We start from the raw sequence: 21,210 nt of genomic DNA, 5'->3' as shown, positions 1-21,210 counted from the left end.
CAATAATTTTGCTTCTTTGTAAAAAATATGGTAACACAACCATATTGGCTGGGTTTTTTCACTTGATAATTTTTATATGACTTTGACTTTCCTTTGGAATAAAAGGGAGTCAGTAAATTAACATGATTATATCTAAATGGTATGTTTAAATGGTAAATCATTTTAATGAGGAACAAAACTTCAGGTCATATACTGTAGGTCTCAGTCTTTATATACAATTAATTCAATGACATTTCAGACAATGTGAGGAATTACGCCCATTTAAAGCACCAGAAGAACACGAGCCATCAACCAATAATATGCTCTGACCTTCCATTAACACAACCACTGATACTCATAAAAGCAAGGGTTAGAGTGTTTGATGGGTCTAGGCCTGTGCTCGCTTGGGTTTAGGAGCATAAAGAGGGATTTCATTGAAGTATATTGAATATCGAAAAGGCTAGATAGTTTGTCAAGGTGAAAATGCTTTATGTTTTGGGGAGATAAATTGGGGCAGGCTTTTTTAGAGTAGGTCACATACAAACACTTCAAAACAGACCTTACTTAAAATACTGGAGCTCCACTCATGAAAGACGGGCCAGCACCAAGAGCCTTTGCAAAAGCTTTGGAGAGTGCCCAAGAGACTTCACTAATGGATTGTCGTTTACAAAAAGCCAGCAGATGAAATAACTCTTTGGAGCCGCAGGCTATCTGGAGTGGAACTTGCAGTTCTAAGAGGGTCATGTGGTTTTTGCAAACAGAGAGAGTCAAACAGGCTTTTTCTCTGAGAGAGAGAGTATTCAGTTCTGCAGCAGCAGGACAAGCTGGAAAGCTTGTGGAAAACCCCATTAGGAAGATGGGTTGGGGGTGTTTAGTTCAGCCTGGTCAAAAAGCCATTGTGGTTCATGCAAGAGGAGAGGACTGGATGCCTAACCCTAACCTGTCTGCTTGCTTTATATTGCCGTCTAAAGAATGCTGTTTCTTCAGGTTGTACTTGACTTCTTTGCACAGACAGCTGTAGAGGCCAAGTAAATGGGTATATTTAAAGCAGAGGTTGCTTGTTCTTGGTTAGAACGAACATCATAGGTTATGGGGAGAAGGCAGATGAATGGGGTTGAAAGGAAAAATACATCAGCCATCAGACTTGATGGGCTGAATTGCCTAATTCTGATCCCGTCTTATGGTCTGATGAAAAATGGCCGCCATCATTTACTCAATGTATACTAATGATAGATCAAAAAACATCAGCTCTGTGAGTGTGACACCAGTATACTAATAACAATTTAAACTAAAGGGTATAATTTGGATTATTATATAAAAGCTCTCTGTTGTAAATTTATTTCAAGCAAGATAAACTATTGCTTCAACAAATAATATAATGTACACTTCCAGCGAAAACACATGTTATATCTGAGTTCATAACAGTTAAGAATGTTAAAATGAAGTGTCATCCATGCTAACTAGCCAACTGTTCGTCATTATTCATATTGTCTGATACCTTTACATTCTTAGCTGATAAATTTCTTGCAGTAAAAGTAATCTTATTAATAATTGCTGAACAATGTTTTGACAAGGAGCAGCCATCTCAGCTTTGACCTGGTGGCAGCTGGTTAAAATGTTAATATTACCATGCAGTGAGCTGGGATTCACTGGTAGGGTGCTGTGCTGATGGCTGGCCCTGCCTCCTGGCTCTGCCCCCATATAACCCTAGTTTCCTGCCTAAACCCAGAACCTTTCTGAAGACTACTGTAAGACCCTACCCTTAGTTATAAGCTAATAAAAGCACTTGTTCTCCCTCCAGTCATGAGAGCTTTTATTCACGCTACAATTTTATTAACTTAGTCCCTAACAATGGAAGTGCTACTGAAGCCAGGTATGCTACTGATAGACCCTCTAACCCCCAATACAGCTGAAGAGTTCACATACTGTCCAGACTGCTTCCAGGCCTACCTGAATGTAACCAGAGACATTTTCCACACCGATGAACTCAGGAGGCCTGCGTCCGTTTCAAGGGTAGGAACAGAAGAGTATGCAGCCATCAGGGACTGCTCTATGAATGACGCTGTTATCGAGGTGTTGAAGGCTAGGTACCTGAAGTCGCAGAACAAGGTCCTAGCAAGGCACCAACTCGCTGTATGTTGCCAGCAGCCAAGAGGGACCATCGACGACAACCTGCTGGATCTGTGGATGCTTGCTAAGAAGTGCAGGTACAAAGTGGCTACAGGCTGTGTTCATGAGAAAGAACAGATGCCGGACACTCTAGTAACAGGGGTCCGCTCGAGGTACATGAGGCAGTGACTACTTGAGTCGGGTAAGAAGGATCTGGTTAGCCATGTCGAACTGGCCAAATTGCTGGAACAGGCCAAGCTCAAGAACAACGACCTCGAAGTCAGTGAGCTTGCCCACCCAGGTGAGCCCTTCCAAAGACTGGCTGTTTCCGCTCCCACTGCCTCTGTTCTAACAGCTGCTGCTTCCCATGCCAGGGAATGTTATTTATGGGGAAAGAGTCAGCATCCCCAATCTCGTTGACTGGCAAAAGACTCCGTGTGTTTCAGCTGTGGCAAGAAAGAACATTGGGTGAGGGTTTGCCATGCAAGGGGAAGCCCAGGGAAGTCCATGGCCTGCACCACTCCCAGATCCAATTCCAGCCCCCAAGCCGTCTGCCTGAATTCAACTGAACCCGCTTGCTGCGCAACACTCCAATGGAATGAGGCGGTGAGGAAATGGCGGAAAAAGGCTCAGCGACCATCTTGCCATGATCCGAATTCAAATTCAGTGCCAACATTGTTGGAGGAAGGAAGTCGGCCATCTTGCTGGGCCACGAGGTCAACACCACCTTACCCTCGCAAGACAACCCAGGATGGTGGGGCCACTTGAGGGAAGAGCATGGAGTCTCCAGAGAGCTAGCCCTGATGGTCCTAGATCAGGTCAGACCTCACCAGCTCAGCAACTCCATAGTGACTGTGAAGGTAAATGGGCATTCCACTAAATGCCTAATGGACACGGGCCCTACTGAGAGTTTTATAGACTTACAGTGTGCAAAAATACAATGTGAAGATGTATCCTTCTAATTACCGCATATTTCTTGCATCTCAATCACATTCTACGTGTGTACAAAAACATTGTATAGTACATCTGTTGTTAGAAAGTGGGGAATTCTGTAAATTTTTATTGTATATTCTCAATGAACTGAGTACTCCGATGTTGTTGGGTCTGGACTTCCTGTGTCACCTTAAAAGCGTGACCTTGGTGTATTCTGGTCCCCTCCTTCCTGTAACAGTTTGGAATGGAGGGCCCCTAAAATCAGAAACCACATGCAGCCTCTCCACCCCTCCTCACTTTCTGAATCTGTCCACAGACTGCAAGCCCATTGCTACTAAGAGCAGGAGGTACAGCTCAGCAGACTGAGAGTTTATAAAGTCAGAGACTCAGCGTATGCTGGAGGAGGGTATCATCGAGCCTAGAACTAGGCCATGGAGAGTGCAAGTGATAGTAGTTAAGGGGAAAAACAAGTCCAGGCTAGTAATTGACTATAGCCAAACCATTAATGGGTACACACTCCTGGACACATACCCCCTCCATCGTATTTCGATCATGGTGAATGATATCGCATAGTATCGGGTCTATTCAACCATTGACCTGAAAGTTACTTATCACCAGATGCCATTCCATTCCAAGAACTGTCCATATAGGGCATTTGAGGCTAATGGTCATCTCTACCAATTCTGGACGGTCCCTTTCGGTATTACTAACGGGATTTCTATCCTCCAGGGGCAGATGGACAGAATGGTGGATGAGTATGGGTTGAAGGCTACCTTCCCCTACCTCGAAAACATCACCATTTGTGGCCACACCTTGGAAGACCATGACACCAACCTCCACGTGGTGAGAGCTCTAAACCTCACTTATAACTCTGACAAGTGCATGTTCAGGACTAAACATCTGACTATCCTTGGCTACATGGTGGAGTATGACATCATTGGCCCTGATCCTGATAGGATGCGCCCCCTGTTGGAGCTCTCCATCCCTGGGACCACAAAGGCTTTGAGGAGATGCCCAGGCTTTTTCTCATATTACGCCCAGTGGATCCCTCAATATGCTGATAAGGTTCGCCACCTCTTAAAAACCACTAATTTCCCTCTCTCAGCTGAAGCCCAAATGGCTTTTAACTTCCTCTGAAAGCACATAGCGAAAGCTGCCATGCATGCAGTGGATGAGAATGTACCTTTCCAAGTGGAAAGCAACGCTTCCAATATAGCCCTGGGTGTTAACCTCAACCAGGCGGGCAGGCCAGTTGCAATTTTTTCACAGACATTACAAGGCCACGAGCACCGGAACCCGCTGGTGGAAAAGGAGGCTCAAGTCATTGTAGAGACACTACCTGGCTGGTAGAAGATTTATGCTCCTCACTGACCAGCGCTCGGTCATATTCATGTTCACGAACGTCAAGAGGGACAAAATCAAGAATGTCAAGATTGCTAGGTGGAGGATTGACTCTCCCTCACAAGGGGACAAGGGGACTCAAGGAGCCAAAGGCCCCCTGGTGCTAAGACTCTCTACCAGGATCTCCAGACCTCTGGACCACTTAAAATTGTAAATAACTATATATATTTTTAACCACTTGTTCTGAACGCATGTTCTCTGTCTTCATTCACAAATCCTACAGAAAGGGGTGCATGCAGTGAACTGGGATTCACTGTTAGTGTGCTGTGCTGATGGCTGGCCCCGCCTACTGGCACCACCCTCATCTGCCCACATATAACTCTAGTTTCCTGCCTAAACCCAGAACCCTTCTGAAGACTACTGTTGAACCCTACCCTTAGTTATAAGCTAATAAAAGCATTTGTTCTCCCTCCGGTCATGAGAGCGTTTATTCACGCTACATCCCATTTCTTACTTTTTTCTTTTAAGTTTGATGCAGATTTATTTTACTTCGAAGGAAGGAATTTATTTACAAGCATAGATTTCTTAAGGACAGGTGGATCTCATTAGCTCAATAATCTGAACCAAATCCATTTCACATTTCATTGAGCAATCATTGAGGCTCACACAAGACGTAAAAAAAATCCCTTTTTTTGAGAAATACAAACCCCCCCCCCCCCCCCCCCGGCCCCCAAATAAACAAATAAATAAACAGTTTGAATGGTGAAAATGATCTTCCTACCATTCTGCGTATCTTTAGAAGATGGTTTAAAGAACATTTATCACCACTTTCTGCATGTTTCTTGATTTCCCAATTGTTATGTCAAGGAAGTTAGAGCTTTGGTTTGGACTGAAATCACAACATTTTTAACACAGGTCATTTAAAACGAACCCTGCATCATCTTGAATTATAATATCAATTTACTTTGCTTCCCCCTGTAAATAACACATGACCAAGTAGACAAAATAAATACACTTCATGAAACCAGCTGGATGTATGCCACCTCATTCAATAACAGCCTAAGTAATTGCTCATTAACATTATCCATTAATAAAAAGTTAGTACAGTTGTCAGTGGTGAAAGAGAGTAGTGAAATCTAAGGAAAGATGCATGATGCAATTTGCTCTCTGTATAAGGATCCATAATCTGCCTCAACCATTACAGGTCTAAAATAATTCACAACAGTGAGAATTGTTCAATTTCCATCTAATGGGTTACAAGGATTTTAATGTGATTTCTTTCTGATGTTCAGCTGTATTGAAACAACTTTAATTTTATTTGGAAATCCTGGAATTAAAAAAATAAATAAAAGGAATTGTCTCTTCAGTAAAATTAATGATTTAAATGGAACACATTGAAAACAGATCTTCCATCTCAAGACCAACAGAATAGGAGGTAATTTCATGGAAGCATATCACATTCTCACAGAAATTGACAGCTTGGATGGAGTGAGTATTTTTCCTATTAGGAACACCCCTTCCAGGTGAAGCGACACTTTGCTTGTGGATTGTAAGGGTGATTTAATGCATCCAACGCTCCTAATATGGGTCACCTCTACTTTGGGAAAACTTGTCATGGATTGGGTGGATCACTTCATTGAGCACATTTTTTCTGTTTATTGCAATGATAATTCCCCACCCTACTGCCACTCTGGCATGTCTGTCTTTGGCCTCATGGACTGCCAGATGAGGCCACTTGTAATTCGTAGGAACAGCACCTTTCACTCTCTCTCAACAGTCTCCATCCAGAAGGCCTCAAGATCAACTCCACCAATTTCTGTTAACCTCTCCTCCCAAACTCTCACTTTCCCTCACCTTTCCTCCTGCTCTCCAGTCCCTTACGTTCCTTCTCTGGACAGTGAACTATCATTCTCAGCCCTCTTCCCCTTCCCCATCAATTCTCAACTCTCCAACTTGCATCCACCTATCACCTGCGCTCTTTCTCCTTCCTCTCAACCTGCACCTTCTTATTCAGATGTCTGCATAGAACATGAGACTAAGCACACAGCCTTAAGGTGACACTGAATTGATGGTCAGTGAGGAGAAAGTGATGTGGCTTATCTGCACTGTTTGCAGTCTGCCAAGGAGTGACAGAAGTTGATTTGCTCCATAACCAACCTCTTTAATCATTTCACAGTGGATGTCAGTGTCACTGGCCTCTAGTGGTTGAGGGAGGTCATCTTGCCCTTCTTGGACACCATTATAATAGATACCCTTTTGAAGCAGGTGGGTACCTCAGACCATCACAGCTTAGAGGTTCATAATATATGCAAAATCTCTAGCTGGTTGGTTTATGAACATGGCCAGGTACACTGTCTGAGTTGGACACATTCCAAGGGTGCATCCTCTTGAACATTCTGTTCACATCAGCCTCAGAAACTGGGGACACAGAGTGACCCAGACTATGGGACCTCCCCTGGATGTATCATTGTTTTCCCTTTCAAAGTGAGGATAGAAAGTACTGAGTTGGTTCAGAAGAGATGTTTTGCAGTTAATAATACTCCTTGCTTCACCTTATAGGACGTGATGTCTTGTCACGGCTGCCACCCTTCAGTTTGAGACTCCAGCTTAAATCTGGAAATTTAGACATACAGCATGGTAATAGGCCCTTCTGGCCCACAAGCCCTTGCTGCCCAAACACCCCAACTAACCTGCAAATCCCGTACATTTTAGAGAGAGAGGGAGGAAACCCACAGGGTCATGGGGATAACCTTACAGACAGTGGCGGATTTGACTGTGCTGCCTGTCTCTGGTTATCAAACTGTATTCAAATTGCCAATGCATCTGCTTTGCAACAGTAATCTTATTTCTACATCACAAAACATTATCTAAATCGACTTTGTTATTTTACCATGGCTTTATGGGACATCGAAGAGTCGGAAGCTGAAGAAGATGACGGCCGGCATGGTTAGCGGAACACTATTACAGCACCAGCGAAGGGGGTTCGAATTTTGCACTGGCTGTAAGGAGTTTGCATGTTCTCCCCATGATCCTCTGGGTGCTCCTGTTTCCTCCCATCTACCAGCCTTGAGGGTCAATCGGGTGTAATTGGACAACAGGGCCTGATACCCCCGCTGAATCTAATAATATTTAAAAAAAACTCAAGATGTGGCAGTTCTGGCAGGAGTCCTGATTTCAATTTCCGGGCTTGTATCCAGTGGGATATTCCTGCTTAGTGAATGTGAATGAATCATTCCCCATTGTCTGGGCCGAAAAGCCAATTTAACCTTCTAATTGCAAGCAATGCATTTACCCCCTGCAATGAGGCCCTGGATGTTGACTGACCCTCATCAGGTCAGTCAACATCCGAAGGTGAAGAAACAGTTTCTGACCTTCAATCAGCCCTCTTTCTGTGAGATATTACTTTCAATCCTGTGAAACTTTGTCTCATGTAAACAACCTATAAATCACCAAACGCCTTTTGACAATCCAGACCTGTTCTATTGGATAGTCTCCTTAAAGGGCCCTGCCCCGTTCTCTCCGTGGATGCTGTCTGATTCGCTCAGTTCTCCCAGCTTCTCATTGCTTGCTCTACTTTCCAGCATCTGCCCTTCTGGTGTTAACCCACTTAGCCCATCAGTCGCACACGTTCCAGACTTTCTCACCTTTCCCAACAGAGCGAAGCAGTGAAATTTTTAAAGCGAAATAATCTTTGTCAAGATAGTGTGGCAACTTTTCTGCAAGGAAACTTCGATCCAAGGTGTCCACGCCGACCAAGCCTGATAACATCTTTTGTACAATTTGCCTTAAAAAGGACCAAAGAAGTAATTGACATGTCTCCAGAGCCGCCCCCACTACCACCCCCCCCCACCCCAACTCCATACTCTTATTTGACTGCACTGTTACCAGTAGCCACACCTCTGTCAGTAGCAGGGAACTAAAACAAACAGGCTGCAAAGCTCCTTTAAAGTACCTTACGATGCCCCAATTTCTGCATTCACGTTGAAGACACGTTTTGTTCCGGGAATGTAGACGAAGCTGTCAAAGTGCAGACTTTCACCTCTAACAAGCAACGTCGGTGACTAAACAAGCACAAAAGTCTGGGTTGAGGTCAATAAAACCCAGCGCTGGAGAAACACAGCAGGTCAAACAGCAGCAAAGATACATAAAGCAAGGTTCGGGGTTGAGTCCTTCATCAAGGTACGAGCAAATACCAGAACCGCAGGTTATCTTCGGTCTATGAAGTTTAACCTGCTGAGTCTCTCCGACATTGTGTTTTTACAACGCACAAAGTCCTTCTTCCAACCAAAAAGACCTTTGTCACTCAGGTTTGGTCTCCGTAGGGAATGTCGCTGGGGTGTAATTCATCTGCTGAACATTTCAAGCCTATACTCCGGGACTTTCTCTTTCGTGGCATCTTCCACTTGTAATTTAAAGGCAACTTCGTTTTAAACCACGGCATTAAAAGATTGCTGGTTTCCACAGCAGAAAGGCGCGATCAACCTGAACTTTGGCAACCTTCAGCACACACCTCCCACCTCCCCACGCTCTCCCACCCTGTGTCAAACAGCCCATCTTCAGGACGCGCCAACCACCACGGAATTCCAAGTCAGATGTGATTGCCGTCCCTTATTTTCTCTCTCTGGTGGTGTTCTCCAGATTATTTTGCCACGTGTTTGGTGGAATTGAAGCAATATCCCTGACAGCCTGTTCCAAAGCGTCGGTGTCCGGCCAGTTCTGCACGAATGTGCCCTTCGATCCCCTCGCTTCTTTCCCGACTTGATTCCTTCTACCCCACCCCAAGTTTGCCCACCTTACTCCCTCTCTGCAACCGCCCGCCGTTTTCCTCCCACAATTTTCTTCTTCATTAAGACAAGTGTTGCTTTAGTCCTTGTTTTGCTGCGCAATCCCTCTCTGTAATTTAACCCCCTCTCCTTTAAACTCCTGGTTACCTTTTCCCAGCCATTACCCCGGACCCCCCACCTCCCCTTTCCTCCCTCTCTCTCTTGCAGGGGAATTCCTTTCACTTAAAAATACATTAAAGTACATGAATGCAAAAAACCGAAGCGCATCCTTCACCTGAGGAATGATACCTGCCACCAGAATCCAAAGCAGTAGCCACTTCATTCCTGGCAAACGGTTGAAAATTCATTGAATCTTGAAGTGTGTAGACTTTTGCAGATTCACAAACCAAAGATTCCTCCAGGCTGCATTCCTGAACACGTAATCCTTGTTCCTTCCATGCAGTCCTCCCTATATTTCTCCTCAGTATATTTAGCTTTTATTATTTATCGTGTGACGTCAGGTTAACTGACAAGTATGTTCTCCCCCCACCCCCATCATCTTTCCCTTGATGTGTGTCTCAATCTACGCCACTACAGTTGCTTTGCTCAGCGGGATGCTCTTAAAGGGCCAGTCATCAAACGCAACGGGCTTTGGATTGCACTCAAATCCACACACTGGCATGAAAATAGAAGAGTGTTTTGGCGCAAAGTCCACGCAAGAGCCAAAATATTCTTTAATTGTTCACGTTTAGCCAAATGTGCTAAAAATTGCTGTAGAATTTGCTTCATTGGATAACCACAGACATAAAACTATTCTCCGTTTCCGAGAAATCTACATTTAAAACAGTCCCGTACTCAAAAGTAACGAAGCAAAACACATGGTGGGGAAAAAAAACCCATCAATATGCGGTGAAATTCGCCCAGCTACTTTCTTTCATAAAGTAAACAGGGACTGATTTCTGAGCATACGTTATTCTAAATGGTTAAAATCGTGTAATAAATGAGGAAATCTGAAATTCAATAGAGAGCAACGTCAATAAATGAGCAGGTGGGTTTGCAGTTTTATTGGACGTTGTTGAGGTCACCTTTGGAATAGTGTGTTCAGTTTTGGTCACCTTGCAATAGGTGAGATATTGTCAATCTGGAGAAGGTGCAATGTTGCTAGGACTCGCTAAAGGGAGAGCATGGCTTTATTCAGGAGGATGAGTGGAATGGAGGTGTATAAAATCATGAGGAATAGATCTATTCTGCCTAGAATAGGGGAATTGGGAACCATGTGTTTAAAGTTGGGGGTTGGGGAGGGGGGGTGGTGGTGGATAGGAACCCGAGGTATAAGATTTTCATTAAAAATGGAGGAAGTCGATGAGGAGGATACCATAGTACAAATGTTTAAGAAACATTTAGACAATACATGGATAGGATATATTTACAGAGATATGGGTTAAAAAAAAAGCATTATGCAAGATAATTTTGCCTCTTTCATTATCAGGTAAATTTAATCTTTCCAATAGACACTTCTTTAGATATTTACAAATTAGACATTTTGTTCAGTCTAAACTTTCAGAATTTCGATAAATTTCCAACTCTAATATTCTTGACCTGGTTTTTAATATAGTTTTATTTTTAATGGTGAACTGACATCATGTATTTATAATAATTGGATTTAAATTCAGTTCCCATGGCTGTGATCAAGAGTGATTGGGAATGAGATTTGAACACAACATTTTCAATGGTACTCTACTCTCAGCTTGACCTTATTTTGTGCAAAATGCTACTTATTATAATTCAAGGTGGGATACGGAACTCATATGTCCAAACTTAAATGATCTTTAAATATCAGTTTTTATGCTGATATTGATCCACTATGAGAAATGTAAATGTTTGAAGCTTCTCTGATTCATATGTTTTGGGAATGCCCAAATCTAGAGAGACATTTTCCAAACTTCATCATCGATTCTTAAGATTAATTTGGAACCTTTCCCATTAATTGTTTTTTTCTTTCTTGTGACCCAGACAAACTTATATCAGCATTTCAGCAAAAACTTTTAGCTTTTATCATGTTGATTGCCAGATGCTGTCTTACTTAAATGCAAAGATGATTTATCCCCTACTCATGCATAGTGGTTATTTAAGGTTGGAGAAAATTAGATATAATATTAAAGATAGAAAGTTTCAATTTATGAAGTTGTGGGCCGATTCTTAGAATTTTTTTTATCATTGGAAGAATTAACAATTATGGTATGTTCCAGTGGCTCATTGCCTGTTCACTGGGGTTCGCCAGTGGTTCTACATTATTGATTATTTTTATTAATTTCTTCGATAACCTTGATTAGATGGAGGGGGTAGATTAGATTTAGTTTTAGATTTTACTTTTTTAATTTTTTTTTTCCTTTATTTTTTATGTAATTTCAACAAATGGGTTTAGCAGGGTTGCATAGATCATCTCAATTCAATGTTTTTGAGGTAGTATTATAAACAATTATTTTTTAATTTTTAAAATTTTTCTCACTGTGAACCATATCAATCAAAATACATCAAACATTTCCCTTTTAAATATACACAGTGGCATTTTCTCCCCTTTTTTCACCCTCCCTCCTTCCCACCCCCCTCCAAACCCATTAAACGTTCAACATATACAATACAATAAACCCATTAAACAATGTCATCACACAATGAAAATAAACAAGAAAATTGTGTCTTCTACTTTTACACATTGGGTCAAGACATTTTGTCTTCTTATCATTTTTGGGGGTGGAGGTCCAAGGCAAGCCCTCTCTGTTGTGTTCCATGTACGGTTCCCAAATTTGTTCAAATAATGTGACTTTGTTTTTTAAATTATATGTTATTTTTTCCATTCGAATACATTTATTCATTTCTATGTACCATTGTTGTATTCTCAGGCTCTCTTCTGATTTCCAAGTTGACATTATACATTTTTTTGCTACAGCTAAGGCTATCATAATAAATCTTTTATTATACAAACTTTATACAGTTTGAGGCCTAATTCTTTACTTATATTACTAAGAAGAAAGATCTCTGGATTTTTTGGTATGTTGCTTTTTGTGATTTTATTTAATACCTGATTTAGATCTTCCCAAAACTTTTTCACTTTCTCATATGCCCAAATTGCATGTACTGTTGTTCCCATTTCCTTCTTACAGCGAAAATATCTATCTGATAATGTTGCATCCCATTTATTTAACTTTTGGGGCATGATATATAACCTGTGTAACCAATTATATTGTATTGTGCGTAACCTTGCGTTTATTATATTCTTCATAGTTCCAGAACATAACTTTTCCCATATTTCATTTTTTTATCTTTATGTTTAAATCTTTTTCCCACTTTTGTTTAGGTTTATAGCTTATTTCATCATTTTCCTTCTCTTGCAGCTTGATGCACATGTTTGTTATAAATATTTTAATTATCATTGTTTCTGTAATCACATATTGAAAGCTGCTTCCTTCTGGTAATCTCAGTCTGCTTCCCAATTTGTCCTTTAAGTAGGCTTTTAGTTGATGGTATGCAAACATTGTACCATGAGTTATTCCATATTTGTACTTCATTTGTTCAAATGTTAATAAATTATTTCCCAAAAAAAAAACAATTTTTTATTCTTTTAATTCCTTTTCTCCCTCATTCTCGTGAGGAAAGGATATCTATTGTGAAAGGGATTAGTTGATTTTGCGTCAATAATAATTTTGGTAATTGGTCATTTGTTTTTTTCCTTTCTACGTGAATCTTGTTCCATATGTTGAGTAAATGATGCAGTACTGGTGAACTTTTATATTTTACCTATTTTTCATCCCACTTATAATGTATATGTTCCGGTACCTTCTCCCCTATTTTATCTAGTTCTATCTTAGTCCAATCTGGTTTTTCCATTGTCTGATAAAAATCTGATAAATACCTTAATTGTGCTGCTCCATAATAATTTTTAAAGTTTGGTAACTGCAAACCACCTTGTTTGTACCACTCTGTTAATTTATCTAATGCTATCCTCGGTTTCCCCCTTTCCATTAGAATTTCTTATTATTAGTTCATTGAATAATTTCTCTGTGAATGGAATTGGTAATGATTGAAATAGTTATTATATCTTTGGGAAGACATTCATTTTAATGCAATTTACCCTCCCTATCAATGTTAGTGGCAATTCTTTCCAATGTTCTAAGTCATCCTGTAATTTCTTCATTAATGGTTGATAATTTAATTTGTATAGGTGACCTAAATTTTTATCTAATCTAAAACCTAGGTATCGGATTGCTTGTGTTTGCCATTTAAATGGTGATTGTTTTTTAAATTCTGTGTAATCCGCATTATTCTTTGGCATCGCTTCACTTTTATCTGCGTTGATCTTGTACCCCGATATTTCTCCATATTCCTTCAATTTCTTATGTAGTTCTTTTATTGATATTTCTGGTTCTGTTAAGTATACTATGATGTCATCTGCAAATAAACTGATTTTATATTCCTTCTCCTTTATTTTTATCCCTTTTATTTTATTTTCTGTTCTTATCAGTTCTGCCAATGGTTCTATTGCTAAAGTGAACAGTGAGGGAGATAGTGGACATCCCTGCCAAGTTGACCTACTTAATTTAAATTGGTTCGATACATATCCATTTACTGTCACCTTCGCCAATGGTCCATTATATAATGCTTTAATCCAATTAATATATTTTTCTGGTAGATTGAACCTCTGTAATACTTTGAATAAATAATTCCATTCTACCCTGTCAAAGCCTTTTTCTGCATCTAAAACAACAGCCACTGTTGGTATCTTATTTCCTTGAACTGCATGGATTAAATTAATGAACTTACAGACATTATCCGCTGTTTGTTTTTCCTTAATGAATCCAGTTTGATATTGTTTTACTATTTTTGGTTCACAGTTGGCCAATCTGTTTGCTAATAGTTTTGCTATTATCTTATAATCTGAATTAAGTAGAGATATTGGTCTATATGATGCTGGTGTTAGTGGATCCTTCCCCATCTTTGGTATTACAGTAATTATTGATATTTTACATGAATCTAGCAAGTTTTGTGTTTCTTCTATCTGGTTCATTACTTCCAGGAGAGGAGGAATTAATAACTCTTTAAATGTTTTATAGAATTCTATTGGGAGTCCATCCTCTCCAGGCGTTTTATTGTTCAGCAGCTTTTTTAATATATCCTGTATTTCCTCTATTTCAGATGGTTTTATCAACTTGTTTTGCTCCTCTTCTTGCAATTTCAACAGTTCAATTTTAGCTAAAAACTCATCTATTTTGTCTTCTTTCCCCTCATTCTCAGTTTGGTATAATTGTTCATAAAATTCCTTAAAGTTTTCATTGATCTCTGTTGGGTTATACATAAGTTGTTTGTCCTTTTTCCTTGATGCCAATACAGTTCTTTTAGCTTGTTCTGTTTTAAGCTGCCAGTCTAATATTTTGTGGTTTTTTTCTCCTAGCTCGTAATACTTTTGCTTTATTTTCATTATGTTCTTCTCTACCTTATACGTTTGTAATGTTTCATATTTTATTTTTTTGTCTGCCAATTATCTTCTTTTTGTTATATCTTCCCTTGTTGCTCGTTCTTTTTCTGTACTTGCCATTTCCCTTTCAAACTGTTCTATTTCCCAATTGTAGTCCTTTTTCATCTTAGTTACATAACTTATTATCTGCCCTCTAATGAAGACTTTCATTGCATCCCATAATATAAATTTGTCTTTCACTGATTCCGTATTTATTTCAAAGTACATTTTAATTTGGCGTTCAATAAATTCTCTAAATTCCTGTCTTTTAAGTAACATGGAGTTTAATCTCCATCTATATGTTCTTGGTGGGATGTCCTCCAGTTCTATTGAGAATAACAGGGGTGAATGATCAGATAGCAATCTAGCTTTTTATTCAATTTTCCTAACTCTCCCTTGAATAGGCTGACAACAAAAACATGTCAATCCTTGAGTATGTTTTATGTCTACTCGAATAATATGAGTATTCCTTCTCCCTTGGGTGCTGCCTCCTCCATATATCCATAAGTTTCATTTCCTGCATTGATTTAACCATAAATTTGGCCACTTTATTCTTGTTGCTAGTCTTTTGTCCAGTATTATCTAACTTTGAGTCCAAATTAAGGTTAAAATCTCCTCCTATCAATATATTCCCCTGCGTATCTACAATCTTCAAAAAAATATCTTGCATAAACTTTTGATCCTCTTTATTAGGTGCATATATATTGATCAAATTCCAGAATTCTGAATATATCTGACACTTTATCATTACATACCTCCCTGCTGGATCTATTATTTCCTCCTCTATTTTGATTGGTACATTTTTGTTGATTAACATAGCTACACCTCTGGTTTTTGAAATATATGATGCTGCCGTTACGTGCCCTACTCAGTCTCTCTTTAATTTATTATGTTCCACTTCAGTTAGATGCATTTCCTGCACAAATGCTATATCTATTTTTTTCTCTTTCAGTAAATTTAATAGCCTCTTCCTTTTGATTTGGTTATGTATTCCATTAATATTTATAGTCATATAGTTCAACATGGCCATCTCATACTCTGTTTACACCTAATTTCCGCTTTCTCACCACCTTTTCCCCCTTTCCCCATTTTCATCTCTCAGTTTTACCGTTTTGAACTCAATGTATGACAACGCTACTAAAACATAAAATACTTCAAAAACTCCCACATCTAAAATTCTCTTAACCCCAAGTGTCCCCTCCCTTTCTGAGTTTCCCCTTGTCCATTGCCGGGCAACCACAACTCCCCTATCCATTTGGATTGCGAACCCGCTCGCAAGCATCAACTGATTTTACAGTGACTGTTATTCTCTCCCACCCAACCGCCTCCAGAAAAATTTTTTATCTTCATATTTAAACAAAGCTCCCCCTCTTTTTTTCTTTTTCCCCCTCCTTTTTCCCCCTATCCCTTACTTCCCTTTTCTTTCCCTTCTTTAGTTCTTACTTATACATTATTTTTACATCTTTTTATGTAGTTTGTCGTCGTTCTTCATTCTTGTTACATCTCTTCATCTCTCCTTCTGTACTGCAGGCATTCTGCATATTCTCATGCTTTCTCCGGATCTGAGAACAGTCTGTTTTACTTCCCCGGGATAACTATTTTAAGCATATTTTCACATAGCCTTTTTTCCATAGGATCGATTTTGCTGTGTTAAACTCCTTCCTCTTCTTTAGGAGTTCAAAACTTATGTCTGGGTAAAAAGAATATTTTTTTGACCCTTGTACTCCAATGGTTTTTTGTCTTCTCTAATTTTATTCCTTGCCTTATCCAGTATATTTTCTCTTGTCGTGTATCTCAGAAATTTTACTAAAACAGATCTTGGTTTTTGTTGTGTCTATGATTTCGGGGCTAGTGTTCTGTGTGCCCTTTCTATTTCCATTCCTTCCTGTATTTTTGGCATTCCCAGGACCTTTGGAATACATTCTTTTATAAATTCTTTCATATCTGTGCCTTCTTCATCTTCTTTTAGGCCCACTATCTTTATGTTGTTTTGCCTACTCTAGTTTTCCATTATATCCATCTTCTGAGCTAACAACTCGTGTGACTCTTTAACTTTTTTGTCACTGTCTTCCAATTTTCTTCTTAAGTCATTCACTTCTATTTCTACAGCCATTTCTTGTTCTTCCACATTTTCTAATCTTTTCCCTATTTCTGTCATGACCAGCTCTATTCTACTCACTTTTTCTTCTGTACTTTTCATTTCACTAAATTCTAATGTCAACCATTCTTTTAATGCTTTCATTTGTTCTTGAATTTTTAAAAAAATCTATGTACTGTCCATCTATTTTACCTTCTATTCCTCTGTGCAGAGCTTGGTCTTCTTCTTCCTCTTCTTCTGTGTCTGCTCTTGGGTTTGTGTCTTCTACTTCTCTTCCTTGTATCTGTGTCTCTTCTGACTTTCTTGTTGAGCCGCTTGCCTCAGATTGCTGGGTTTTTTTTTCATAGCTTCTTGTTGTTGGTCCTCTTCTTCTGGGCTAGTTATCTGTTGGGCCTCCTGTTGCTGTTTTTCTTTCCTATCACTCCCTTTCCTGTCGCTTTCCTGTTGCTGAGAGCCCTGCTGTCGGGCATCTCTCATCAGGTCACACTGTGTAAGTTCGCTCCTCAGCTGTGCCCCCCTCCCATTGGTGTTTTCTTTTTCCTTAGTGTGCACAGTTGCACACTTCTGTTTGGCTCAGAGAGCCATTTTTGCAGTCCAGCAGTCGGGGGGGATCGCGACTCTGCGGGGTCACCACCAACCTCAGGGAGCAGGCTCCTCTCTCTACGATGGCTCCCTGCCTCTTCATGCAGATAAGGCCTTCTCCTTTCTCTAATGGTGTCTTTTCTTCTTCTTTTTTTCCTGTTGTTTTTGCTTTTTCCTTCTTGGGTGCCATTTTCCTTCTTTTCTCCGCACCTTTATTTTTTATTTGTTGTGTTTTGTGTTTCTTGAACTTTGTGTTTTCTTCACTTTATTTCTTCTTTTCTGCAGAGGGCTGGTGTTCTCTTACCGGCCACTACTCCATCACATGACTCCTCCTCCATTCTAAACAATTATTGATGTAGTTTTATCTACCCTTTTTATCTCTGGCTTTTTTGTGCATGCCTACTTGTATACAAATAAATTATTATGTAATTGACAATTCTGTATTTATGCTTATATGTTAAAACTCAATACAGATCTATCACCAATGTACATAGTGTATATAGTTACTGTATCTAGACTGTGCTTACAGCGATTGGCTGAGAGCTAAGCCACGCCTATTGTCTGGGCCTTAAAGGGTTGTGTCCCTAGCCAGGTCGGATCATTCCGGACTGGTCGGCCACCTGTGAAGAGCTCCTGTCTTTTGCTAATAAAAGCCTTGGTTTGAATCAACAAGTCTTTAATTCTTTCGACGAGCTCTACAATTTTATTAGCAAAAAGAATTTTTTTTTGAAAGGGATGGAGCGTTTAACTCGGCCAGAAAAACTTGATATCGACCCACAGTCAGCTACAGCCTTCAAAGCCTTTAACTTCTGGCTGCTGAACTTTGAAAACTTCCTGAGATTCATTGAGGTGGAGAAGGATAACCAGCGTCTAATAGCATTGCTGTCTATGGTGTCCTTGAGAGTCTACGAGAACATCCAGGATGAGACCACTTACACCGCAGCCATAAAGGTACAGAAAGAACTGAATGATCAACCGGTGAACAGAGTTCATACCCGGCTCGTGCTTGCGTCGAGGAAGCAACAGCCCGGCGAGTCCAGCAGGGCATATTTACAAGTATTAAAGGCGTTGGGCAAGGACTGTAACTGTGTGGACAAAACTGCTGCCGAGATCACAAACGATCTCGTCCGGGATGCCTATGTGGCCGGGCTCCGATCGAACGAAGTGAGGCTGCGCTTGCTCGAGCAAGGGGTAGAAAAACTAGAGGACGTGGCCTGGATTGCAATCAGAATGGAGGATGCAGCCTTAAAGTCCACCGAGTCCTCTAGGGACTGGACCCCTCGTTCTGATGTGAGTAGAGTGCCCTTCTACCCTACCACCCCCCGAGATACTGACGGCCTGTCGGCTGCTGCTACAACTCGTCGAAAGAATCAAAGACTTGTTGATCCAAACCAAGGCTTTTATTAGCAAAAGACAGGAGCTCTTCAGGTGGAACATGACTTTTTCCACATGCTACATGGTGACAGGCCCTTCTGTCCCTCAAGTCCATGACCACCACCACCCCCCCACCCCTCCAAATACACCAGTAAAATTACAAACCCATATGTTTTTGGAGGGTGGGAGGAAATCGAAGCACCCGGAGAAAACCCACACAGACACGGGGAGAACACACCATCTCCTTACAGACAGTGTTGGATTCAAACCCGGTCGCTGGCACTCTCGTAGTGCTTTGCTAACCACTACACTAACTGTACCACCCTAACCCTTGTGCTAACTGAGTCAGTGTTTGTGTGGGCAGTTTGGGCCTAAGAAGAAAACAAAATGAACAGAACAAACATAAACACATGCAATGTGTATTGATATATAGATGTATATATTAACCCAGAGAAATACAGATATGTACACACCCACACAAATTTCTAAATACAAATATATCAACATATATGTGTAGACACACAAAAATGTAAAGATGACTTGCTTCCACTCCAGCTCTGTGATTTTGAGGTGGCTGATGAGCTCCATGAGTTGTCTGCAGACTCATCACAGATGACGCAGAAGGTGTTTAAAGGGGCAGACAGATGTGTATTTCGTGCGTACAGGGTACTCACTCCATTGTTTAGGCTGAGGTACTGTGTGTTCTTTGTGAATGGATGTGAGGTTCTCAATGGCACCCCCAATTAAACCCTCTCCAATTTGAGTGGTCATGAGCTGAAGATTCAAATGGGATTGATCCATATTTTTTTCATAGAAGCTTGGAGGACATTTTTGAGTGATTTATTCAATCCAACTAGTAATCTTTTGCCATGATGGAGCTTGCACAGAGGGAGCCTGATGTGGGTACATGAATTTGATGACCACCAGAGCTGAGAGTGCAGTTCAGGAATTGATTCAGGGTTTACTTATTTATTCAAGGGATATGTAGGATTTTGCACAGACAGCATTGATGTTAGCTCTCCAGTGGCTTGAGGTATCTGCTGAGGCCACTCCAGGTCTCAATGTGATGGTGTAAGGCAGGGTTCAACAGCTGCACATAGGCTGTGAGATTTATGCGAGGTTTGAGGATTTGCTCTTGAAATACTGTTCCAAAGGCGATGATGAAATTCATAAGTGAGAACTGTTTTTTATTGTGAGGGGGATCCCAACGTCTAAGAAACGACACATGCTTTTGAGAATTCAGTGTGTATATTTATGTGTTGGGCTAGTTGTGCGGAGGAATTTTGTTTTCTAGATGATCAACACAAGGGCCTTTCACACCTTGCTTCAATGAGCAAGTACATGATGGCTTTCAGCTTGGCTTCTGGATAAGTGTTTATGTTGGCGTCATCAGAGAACTGATGATGGAGAATGGCCTGACCTTGGTCTGGAGTGCAGACTGCAGGATGAATAGTTTTCCATTTGGAGGTGTTGTTCAGCATTATCATGAGAACAATTGAGAAGGATTTGGGGCAACAGGCACCAGTCCTCAGCGCAAATGTGTCTGTGGTGGTCCCAGTAAGATGATGGCTTTGCACGATGAAGATGACTTTCTGAAACTACAAGAAAACATTAATTCATTTTAGGGCTCTATTCCCTGAAGTGTAGAAGAACGAGGGGAGATTTGATAGAGGCATTTAAAATTATAAAGGTATATAGACAGAGTAAATGTAGATAGGCTTTTTTTCACTGAGGGTAGGTGAGATACAAGCCAGTGGACACGGGTTAAGAGTTTAGGGGAAACATGAGGGGAGCTTCTTCACACAGAGAGTGGAACTCGCTGCCAGCTGCAGTTGTGAATGTGGGTTCAATGTTAAGATTTAAGAAGAATTTGGACAGGTACATGGATGGAAGAGGAATGGACTGGGTGCAGGTCAATGGGACTAGACAGAAAAATGGATCGGCACGGACAAGAAGGACCAAAGGACCTGTTTCTATGCAGTGATATGGTTCTCTCTCTCTCTCTCTCTCACACACACACACACACACACACACACACACACACACACACACACACACACACACACACACACACACACACACACACACACACACACACACACACACACACACGGCCAAATGCCTCCCCTCTCGCGCAAGGATCATATCCCTCAGTTTTTCACATCAACACACTGGGGATTACAACCACCTCTTTTCATTTTGAAGCAGTGAAGAAGGTGGAGGGTTGACGGGTTAAATGTCCCTGGTCAACAGGTAGGTTGTGATCAAGCTACTCATGGTGAGATGCAAGGAGGACAAGAGAGGCTGGGACAACTGAAAAAAGCAGCCATATGTGTGTGATGAGGGGGGGGGGGGGGGAACAACATGGAAGGGATGACAGAGGAATGGGTGGAGGAAAGGATTACAAAAGAGAAAAGTGTAGATCATGAGAGACAACGAGAAAAGGAGACGAAAAAGAACCGAGAGGAACCGACGAGTTCAAGCGAATGAAGAAGGGGTATGAGAATCCTTTGGCGGGGACT

The 21,210-nt window shown here is 40.8% G+C and overlaps 1 protein-coding gene across 2 annotated transcripts in view; it reads right to left on the bottom strand.

The window, feature by feature from the left end:
- Positions 1-9,624, bottom strand: part of LOC138755732 (CCN family member 4-like) — a 62,114-nt gene extending 52,490 nt beyond the window's left edge. The window contains exon 1 of one of the 2 annotated variants that reach the window (XM_069922228.1): positions 9,421-9,624. In XM_069922228.1, coding sequence (XP_069778329.1) covers positions 9,421-9,468 — 48 coding nt within the window. In that variant the 5' untranslated portion in view covers positions 9,469-9,624. Of the gene's footprint in view, positions 1-8,314; positions 8,635-9,420 lie in introns of those variants that run through there. The other variant, XM_069922229.1, reaches the window with a different exon arrangement.
- Between the last annotated feature and the right edge of the window lie 11,586 nt (positions 9,625-21,210).

The sequence above is a fragment of the Narcine bancroftii genome, chromosome 2 (assembly GCF_036971445.1).
Source record: "Narcine bancroftii isolate sNarBan1 chromosome 2, sNarBan1.hap1, whole genome shotgun sequence".
Lineage (NCBI taxonomy): Eukaryota > Metazoa > Chordata > Chondrichthyes > Torpediniformes > Narcinidae > Narcine > Narcine bancroftii.
Note: the sequence above shows the minus strand (reverse complement) of the source record. Positions and strands in the feature narration are given on the sequence as shown.